Here is a 10,436-nt window from a genome sequence, read left to right as displayed (position 1 = left end):
GTAACTTTTATTTTTCCCAATTACTATTAGGTGTTAATTGAAAAAGACTGGATTTCATTTGGACACAAATTTAATCACAGGTAACCCTGGTCACTGCACATATTTTGGAAAAGTCAAGCAGAGTCACTTATTTACAGAGGGCCTTTCACCAAATTTTTCATGTTGAACTGAAAACACGTTGTAGCTTCAGAGCAGAAAAAAAAAAATTGTTAGTTCTTTTTTTATTTTGCATCTCTGTTGCAGGGATATTAACAATCAAAGTATTTGTCACCTAATGAGTTAATTTTCGTTACATCCAAGTGGGTGTTATCACAGAGCTTTCACTGTGGGGCATGTACTTCTCCTTGTACGATGCTGTCCAATTATAAACAGGCAGCAAGATGCTAGAAAAAGAACACGTCCACACCATACCTTACAGCAGGTTTCTCAGTGTGTGGGTTATAATGAAAGCCCGGATCTCCTGGTCTAACCTCCTGCATGATTAGAATATCAACTGTATTCAAATCCCATCAATTAACACATTTCAGATATGGGCCCAGCAGTCAGTGTGGGGCTAGGGTCAGCACAGCTGAGTTTAGCTGTGTCACTTTCCAAATCTTCCATCAGCTCTCCTCCTCTCAGCAAAAGAGACAAAAAAAAACACCATACATTCTAATATAATATACTTACTGTAGTTTTTCTGTGCCATTCCCAGTCTCAGGCGGTTTTGGGAGCGCAGTCCACCTGAAAAAGATGTTGCATGCATATACCCCAATTGCATTGCTTCAGCATATTTTTTTTTTTTTTTAAGGTATGGAAATTTAGATGGGGATCCCAAGGAGGTGTCCCCAGTGATAGACCAGTTCCTGGAATGTGTCTGGCAGCTCATGGAGCAGTTTCCCTGTGCGTTTGAATTTAATGAGAGATTCTTGGTCCACATACAACACCATATATACTCCTGTCAGTATGGAAACTTTCTGTGCAACTGCGAGAAGGAGAGGAAGGAACTGATGTGAGAGCATATGTGCTCTGTGTATGGTCACTATAGGCTTGTAACAGAAATAGAATATGGATGGTTGACGTGTCCCTGATGCTGATCTGATCACACGGTGCCCCACAGTCTGGATAACAGCAATCACTTATAAACTGTGAAGGTTGAACCTTGGCAAAAAATTTTCAATAACTGTGCAGGAGAAAAATGTATAAAGTGATGGCATATTGGTAAGATATGCCATCACTTCAGGATTGGTGGGGGTGTCAGACCTTAGGGACGCCCACATATCCGGAGACTGAATGGGTATGTGAACCTAAACCATTTCAGTTTTTTCCTGCCCATCTGGGTTGCTGGCATCGCTGGCAGTGCCACTGTACAGAGAAACATAAGAATGGTGAAATCAAAATGCCAATAATAAAATAAGATGGGTACATGGATTTAAGAATTGCACAGTTCCTGATGTAACCAATGGTCCACTAGAAGATACTTCTTGAAGATATTCTCTGTCCTGAGTAATGTTGAAATCTTGTAGATCTTCTTTCCCAGTCACAAAATGTCCTAACCTGCAGGTCAGTAGCCAAGGACATGAGATACATCCTTGTAACTAGAGGATCATGGCTTTAAAGAGATATTCTTAAAATATCAAGCTCTCATTGAGGCCTCATTCAGACATCCGTATCCACATGTACGTGTTAATGCTAATGCTATTCACATGCCTGTGTATTTTCATGGACTATGTGTCTGTGCAAAACTCACGGAGACATGTCTGTTTTTTCTTCCATTATCACAGATGAAAAAGACCTATACAAGTCTATGGGTCCATGAAAAACATAGACAGCCCACGGATGGCATCATGGTGCTGTCCGAGATTAAAGGGGTTGTCCAGTACTTTATATTACCCCCCCCCCTCCCCCAATGTGTCTCCCCGGGGCCTCTAAGGATTTTTGTAATTACCTTCCGTTGCAGATAATGCCTGTGAGTGGCGCTATCACTGGCCGCTCACAGGCATCACATGACCCCCGGCTGCAGCCGGCTTTGACATCCGCCGATGTCGCTGGCAGCAGCCGGGGGTCTCTGTCTTCCGCGTTCCAGGTAGATGCCAGACTGTGGGCGGAGTTACCCCCCCACATCACACCCGGCATCCACCGCACGCTCTGCCTCTCCCCATTCATTGGGAAAGCGCGGTGGATGCTGGGTGTGACGCGTGGGGAGGAGGTGTAACCCTGCCCACAACCCAGCAGCCACCGTAGGGACCCCAGCGCCGAGTCACGCCTCACTTGTCGTGACATCAGCGTGGGGTCACGTGATGCCTGTGAGCGGCCACCGATAGCGAAGCTCACAGGCATTATCAGCAACGCAAGCTAATTACAAAAAGTCTTAGGGGCCCCGGGGGGATACATTGGGGGGGTAATATAAAGTACTGGACAACTTCTTTAACATTACAAAGCATAGGAGAAACTTTATAACATATTTATCCATACGAGAAGAACACTGATAACACAATGATGGTAAAATGGACACACTGATACCATTTTTTCACATACCTGTTTAAACCTGTACATGTGAATGAGGCCTTCTGCTGATCACTGAAGAGCCCCATTCTCAGCATCGCTAAAAGTCCCATCGGTCGGACCTCCAGCATTCAGAAAGTTATCTCCTAACCCTTTACAACAGTGGTTCTCAACTCCAGTCCTCAGGACCCACCAACAGGCCATGTTTTCAGGATTTCCTTAGTATTGCACAGCTGATAATTGCATCACCTGCACAGGCAATAATTCCATCACCTGTGCAATACTATGGAAATCCTGAAAACATGATCTGTTGGTGGGTCCTGAGGACTGGAGTTGGGGAACACTGCTGTAAAGGGACTGTCAGTACAGAAGGACTGTTCAAATCAAGTACAGGCGCTCGGTGCACCGTGGTGGGGCCAAGCAGTTCAGTGCATCTTTCCATCTACTTTTTGGAAACGGATTTTCCAATTTTGACTATGAAGCTACACAGCTACTATACAAAGAAACACTGAAAGCTATAGAACTTGTGGCTCATTCATATAAGAGAATCAGGCACAGTTTCACCAGTTTGGTCAGTGTCAGTTTTTATCATTAGAGTTTGGCCTGAGCTTCAGTTTCTTCATCTTTTTCCATCAAACAGACCTGGAAAACTGGACAGCGCTCAGATGGCAATTAATTGTTGGCCGATTTTTTTTTTTCACTGACCCATGGATGTGCATTGTTAATTTTGACCTGACACTCAGATAACTATCGTACATTTTGCCACGATTTTCCGTCTCTCAAACAATCACAGATATGTGAATGGCCCCATTCACTCTTCTAGGTACAAGTGCTATCTGGAAATAACACAAATAGGACTCGTACACAAAAAATGTACGTCTGAATGAGCCCTTAGTGTTAGTCCAGGTTGCAGTGGTGACGGGTATACTTGCAGCTCTCGTAATCTCAATATATCAGTGATGCAATCATCATCTTCCAGAATTCAGGAGAGGACCTACTCCCTCTGGTCTTACCTGTGGAAGCAGCGGTTGGATTACATGAACCCTCTGTACAGAGCAGATCACAGTCAGACCCAAGGAACTCTGAGACCACACACCACTCCATGCCACTTCAGGTAAGAGGTTATTCTGATTCCTCCTCTGCACTGAATAAAGCAGCAGAACTCTAACACACCATATACTTATCATTCATATATAGAAACATCAACCCTAACTTTACAGGTGAAAGAAGCGGGGTGACGTATCATGAGCCCAATGTGTCCTTCAGTGGTGAAATCCAAGGCCCAACACTCTTCCCACTTGTAACCATGGTCTACATTTAGGGGTTGCGTCAGAGCTCACTCGTCAGTTCTATCTTCTGCCTGGCACAAATCAATTCACTTTAGACAGATTTACTGACATCTATGACAGCTTGTGACACGGTGATTCATTTTGCACATATTTAGACTGCGATAAAGTATTGATCTTTGGGGGTCAGACCGCTGGGACCCCCAACAATCCCCAGGAGGTTCTGTAGAGCAAGCTTTGAACAGAGCAGAGGTGGAGCATGTACATCTCTACTCCATTCATTCTCTGTGGAACTGACCCCTAGCGATCAATTCCTAAATCCTGTTGATAGGGGATTACTTATATACTTGGTACAACCCCTTTATTAGGGCATGCGGATGTCCCTGATCGGAAACTTTCTATATAAACGCATAATATAAAGTCGAGTTTGGGTCAGGAGACCTGAAGCCAGTCTTTGCATTGAAGCATACTCAGACCGCAAAACACACGTGTGAATCCAAGCAAAAGCTGTTTTTTTTTGTTTGCCTGTACAAAACAGAGCAATTTTGCAAGTGTGTTAGATCCAATTTTCGGGCATATTTAGTCCACATGTCCGTTTTTATCAATGGTTTTGCCATATGCAAAAACAACGTGACAGAGGTTTCCCAAGCTTCTTCAAGTACCCAGTCAGTGAAAATGAAGACTAGCAGTAGGATGCAACTTGGATGTCCGCAAATAAGGTCAATGTAGGGGATGTCTCTGTTTATATACAGACCATCAGTCAGCAAAATAACAGAACGGACATGTGAATAGTGTAAGGATAGGATGTGTCAGTGTGCTGTCCGAGTAATGAGGCCCAACTTGCCACCACACATTTTCACTGATCTGAAGTCACCAGCCATAGATCAGTCACTGAGGGACTCATTAGGACTCGCTCACATTGCCACGTAACACGGCCGAGTGCTAGTGCTATGTGATGTTTTATCGGATAGCACTCGGACCAATAATATACTATGTTATCCGAGTGCAGTCTGATGTACGTGCACAGAGACAATGGAGAAGATGGAAAAATTAAGTCCTCCATCTTCTCCACACCTGTGCTGCAATTCTTCCATGCGAGAAAATTGGATCACACTCAGAGTTAAAGCAGAGTGTCATTAGCATAATCGGCCCAATTCTCTGGCATGGGAGAATATACAGCATTGTGATCTAGCCCTTCATGTGTGTACCATGAGCTAGCACGTCTTAAGAACATATATCATGAGAATTGCTCGATGATAATCTTCTGTACTTGTGCATATACTAACTCTTCAAACTTATTTTTCACCATGGAAGGTTTTGGAGGGGCCTCTATAACCGATTTGAGAAAGGAATGCACCCTCGCCAGTCAGTCACTGATTTTCTACAGGCAGTAAAAGAAGAGACGCAGCAGCTGGAGGAGGAAATGGAGTTCATGGAGAAGGTGTGGTAGAAATACTGAAAATCCAGCTTCCTGGCCTATATGTTTTTGATGTTTATACCTCCGCTTAGGTTTCAGTGTAAACCAATTCAGCTTTTAATGGTGACTGAGAAACAATTTTAAATGATTATATATAGAAACCCTGCACAAGATAAAAAAGAGGCAATCATTTTTAGCCGATGCCCTACGTCTTTGGTGTTCTCCAACACAATAACTGGAAGAGAGCACCATTAAAGGGAATCTGTTACCAGGTTTTTGCTACCCATCTGAGTGCAGCGCAATATAGGGGCAGAGGCCCTGATTCCAACAATCTGTCACTTACTGGGCTACCTGCTGTCATTTTGATAAAATTACTGTGTTATCTGCAGCAGACCCCGCCCACATCACTGATTGGCAGTTTTCTGACTGCTGAGCTCTGTATAACCCCGCCCACACCACTGATTGGCCACTTTGTGTATACTACATTTGCGGAAAGCTGCCAATCAGTGATGGGGGCGGGGTTGTACAGAGCTTATGAATATGTAGGACTACCTGGCAGCAGGTTTACTAGTCCCCAATGATAATCTGCTTGCTGATAAAATAGTGATTTTATAAAAACTACAGCAAGCAGACCATTAAGTGACACATCACTGTAACCAGGGTCTCTACCTTGTGTCTTTTCAATGTCAGTAATGCCTGAGCACTGTGGCGTTATGGCTTTCTTATGGCACCAGAGAAGTTTGTTCATTGGTATAAAGTTTTCAAGTAAAGGTTCATTTAGGCAGGCCAATAATTGGGATAGGGAGCGTTCCCTCATTCCCAACTGTTGGCTGCCTAAACAGGCCATCAAACATCCAATGGAGGGGCAAAACATTCATTGGTGTGATAATTTTTGAGCAAGTTTAAAAATTATCATTAGCAGCACATTGTCCTGTGTAAACGAGAAATGTGCTGACGATAACATAAGTGCGGCCGGCCTTACTAAACAGACCATTAAACCACTGCTGATCGACTTGCGTGTAGAGGTTACATTAACATGCCCTAACCCAATGTAACTTTTGCTCTTGTCTAACAATTTTTCCTTTAGAGATTAACAAAACTGGAAACTCGAGAGTCAAATGAAACCTACAAGAATCTCAATGACCAGCCAAAAATCCACAACTTCCAGATATGCATCACCAAACACTCTCCGGCTAATACGCCCCAAGATTACAGCACCAACCTGAAGCTGTTTCCCTCTCGTAGTCCATCCCAAAGTGAGGAGGACTCGGCCCTGATCCTAACCCAGGACCATTTGAAGAGCTCGGACCCCGACCTGTCGGCTAACAGTGACCAGGAATCTGGGGTGGAGGACTTGAGCTGCCGGTCTCCGAGTGGTGGAGACTCGTTACCCAGCGAGGACAGTGGGAAGGATCCCGATTCAGATGAAGCAGTGTTCCTGACTGCTTAGAGGTCTTATTAACCACTTGCTTTTATATTAGTGCTTCTATTTATTTATAGGGAGTGATGTAAGCTGGGAGGGATATACTGGGGGGAAAAAAAACATATCGACTTTGTTCACATGTATCAGTGGTAGTTTGTGCAGCGGAGACCAGATACTAATGTCCTATATAGTCGGTCTGATCCAGGCAATTGAACGACTGACAATTGGAAAAGTGCATACACAGGTTGACGAAACAATGACGGGGACACAATGATGGCTAATAATCTGGTATCATGTTATCAGCAGCACGTCTCCTGTTTACACTGAGTAATGTGCTGCCGTTAAGAATTTTAATGAATGCATAAAATGTATCGCACCCAATGAAACGGTGCTTTCCTAGTTTGTCTGCCGATTGTGGTCCTGGTTAGATGGGCCAATAATCGTATGTTGAAATGATTCCTATGAGCGCTCGTTCATCGTTTATTGGCTCTACGCCTTAAGTGCGTGTCTGCAGCCTCCGGGAATATTCAGAAACAGTTATCTTTTTTTAAGAGCCAACCTTATAATGCGTTTTGTTTCCTTTCATGATTTCAAACCACATGTCCGTGGAGCATGAATCCTGTCCCAATATATTTGTATATTTAAGGTTTGTCATTGACAAAGGTGCCCTGTACTGGAAATATGGACACTTACATGGTTTTCGGGTTTCGGTCCACTGTGTGAAAGATCTGAATGTGCTTTGCTTCTGTGTAAGTTGCTGGTAGACTAATGGTGGTCATCCAGGATCTGACATTGGGTATTAATTCCCTACCTCCTAGTTATGTTAGGCATGACTATCACATGTAAGGTTCTTGCCACCTGGCCGAGAAAAGTTCGAAAAAAAGGACGCAAGCATAAACTGTTTGGCCTGTGACCACAGCAATTTACAGTAAAACAATGTGATTTTCGTCACATGATTAAAACCATGACCCAATGTCTATGGCTGAATAATCCCTTAAAGACTAATGTTTTGTGCTATGGTATACCATCGGTCCGATCTTCTGTAACTTTATACTGTTTCCACATAGACTGCCAATGAAACAAAACTTCAGAATCTCATTTGGAGACTTTAAAGGGGCTGTCCAAGACTTTATTGAAGGCCTATACTTGATCATCAATGTCTGATTGATAGTGCGTGCTGTAGCTGTTCCTGTGTCAACGGTGGCCAGAAATGCTCAGGTGCCGAGCTCTGTTGACGGAGTACTACATATCGGCCACCCATTCAAATCATTAGGGGGCAGATGTGTAGTACGCAGCCGCAGCCACTATTCCCTCCACAGAGCTCTGCAGTGCAGCTCCGCTAATGAGCACCCCAATTGATCAAACATTGATGACTTATCTTAAAGAGGTGGTCACTACATTGTATAATGCCCCCATCAAATTACACCTTTTAAATACCTGCAGCCGGGGTCACGTGATGCAGACTGAGCAGTCAGCAATAGCGCCACCCACAGGTACATATAGAAGCAGGAGGTATTTACAAAAACATTTATTTAGTTAACATGTGTAAATCGATGGGGTCATTATACAATGTAGTGGACCACCTCTTTAAAGAAAGGCCATCAATGTTAAAGTCCGGGACAACCCCTTTAATTATTAATCGGTATCGGTACAGATCTATTAGACTTTTCAGAACTTCAAAATAGGTCCATCCTTCAAACAGATGCCAAAAAGTACAGTATGTTGCAAACTTTAATGGAAGCATTCCTGTATGAATACAATATTGGAGGAAATAAAGAAAAAAAAACAAAAAGCTTTGGCACTTTTATGTAGGTCTCCATAATATAGTGGGGAGAGACTTTCTTATTGACTTATATAAGTGAGGTAGAGCAGTAACCCCAAAGAAATTGAAAAATCAGCTGTGGTCCCTATAGGATGGCCCTACACATTGCATTTCCCATCACTTTTTTGAGAATACATTGGGGTGGAAAAATAAGATACCACTTTTGAAAAGCGAAAATAAAAGCCGATAATAAGAATTTATAGTCCAGAATTTACTGGTCACTTTTGTATTTCTGTAGGAATTCCAGCTCTGTACGTTGCAGATATCCGGCCCATCAGCGGATTAGTGGGGTCCCGCGTACTTGAATCCTTGCATGTTATCTGGGGGCTAAGAGCCATAGGGTTCTCTCTAAGTGCTTCCGACACTGGTTTTCAGGAAACGTACTGATCCTTTTATATTCGTGCTGCAAGGTAGTTACATGCGGGGTCTCAGCGTCACATTACTGGGCTAGTACTAATATGGTAAGAGTCAATGTTGTGTAGTATCCCCCCGCCATCCTTTACGTGTCTGCCTGCTGCATAGTGAACGGCTGCCATCTTGAATGCTCATTGAAGCTGCTATTAGTTTTTTTTGTAAATTGCATGGATAATCTTACCAGAATAATCGTTCTCACTTCTTGACTTGTCTGCTCATTGTGACCAATATCATATTGGTTTTATAGAGGAGTTTACAAGCGCTTGTAGTGCTACAATACAAGAACAAAGCTCCTAGATGTAATAGGAAGATCATCATAAAATTATGAATGAGGGCAAAAAATATAGCAGCTCTTACTTTTGTCCAGTCTGAACATGATCCTAAAAGAGATGGGGCCAGAGTCATCAAGAGCGGCGCTGTTCACATTGGTCTTGATGAGGAGGTGTGCTGGAGTCAGACAGACGCTCACGGTTCATGAAAAGGTGCATGCTTCTTCCTGAATTGAGAACGCACCGTGGGGCAATAAACAAATATGCAACATGTGAATGAGATTTTGTGGCTATTTATGGTACAAAGATTTAAAAAAAATAATTCTGCACAAGCGCTGTGTGTGAACAAACCCCAACGGTGGTGCCGCAGGTCTTTTGGGAGTTCTCCTTGATTGCAAAGGGTTTTGTGTGTTTTTTTTATATATTATTTATGGTTTATTTATTGATGCCATCATTGCTTATTTTTGTGACGAGTATAATAAAATCATGATCTATTTTTTTATTTTGTGTTGCATATTTTGGCTGTAATTTATATGCAGAAATTGATTTTTGTTTTAAGATATTTTAAAATATGTTGTCAAGCAATATTACCCTAATTGTGACTATATCAGTACAAAGTACGTATGTAAAGTAGTTTATTCCGTAATGTGCAATTAGAATATTTTTGTAAACTCCCTTGTGTTGTGTGTGCTGGTGTGTATAGATTAGATTGGGCCTCTGTCCTTTACGGACATAGCATTAGAGTCATTTATGCTGCACTTATAGAAGATGCTAAAGAATTACACTACAGTTTTTTTAATACAATTTTCTTTTCTTTTTTAAAGCAATACTTTACTCACCCTCTCTGGGTCTAATGCAGAGTGTCAGCTATTTGTCACATTGACAGCGCTGCAGCCAGTCAGTGAGTTCAGTGACTCTGAGCAAGTAGTGCCGTTAACTCGGGCAAAGCTGCTGATCTCAGTTATTGGTTGCAGCGCTGTCGACGTGAGGCCAAAGGACAGTAACAGACACTGGGAGCAGTGGCAGAGACCCTGTGCTGGACCCAAGGAAGGTGACTAGTGCACAGTTACAAAAAAAAACAGCTGCACCAACGGGTTAAAGGAAAATCCCTTTAACCCTCAACTGGTGAGGTGGGGGTTGCCACACCCCAGGGAATTTTTGTTCGGCTGCCATTCATTGAAAAATGCTGGTATGAGGATACGTGTCTCACTAGCTTCCATCCATTTGTCGGTGTCAAAAATTTGCTACACTCATATGCAATCAATCGCCAATAAGAAAACGATTAAAACAAACGTGATCTTCGCATTTTCTGTAAAAATAA

At 42.8% G+C, this 10,436-nt stretch overlaps 1 protein-coding gene across 1 annotated transcript; it reads left to right on the top strand.

Annotated features, from left to right (window-relative positions):
- The first annotated feature begins 380 nt into the window (after positions 1-380).
- Positions 381-6,875, top strand: LOC141191603 (phosphatidylinositol-3-phosphate phosphatase MTMR7-like). The gene is made up of 5 exons (XM_073661533.1): positions 381-421; positions 791-991; positions 3,464-3,598; positions 5,085-5,211; positions 6,275-6,875. Exons 1-5 carry the CDS (start codon positions 381-383, stop codon positions 6,635-6,637), a joined length of 867 nt encoding a protein of 288 aa, XP_073517634.1. The 3' UTR covers positions 6,638-6,875.
- Positions 6,876-10,436: the final 3,561 nt, after the last annotated feature.

This window comes from Phyllobates terribilis, unplaced genomic scaffold (assembly GCF_046119375.1).
Source record: "Phyllobates terribilis strain yellow unplaced genomic scaffold, ASM4611937v1 Scaffold_47__1_contigs__length_9908305, whole genome shotgun sequence".
In the NCBI taxonomy this organism is placed as follows: Eukaryota; Metazoa; Chordata; class Amphibia; order Anura; family Dendrobatidae; genus Phyllobates; species Phyllobates terribilis.
This window is presented reverse-complemented; position numbering and strand designations above follow the sequence as displayed.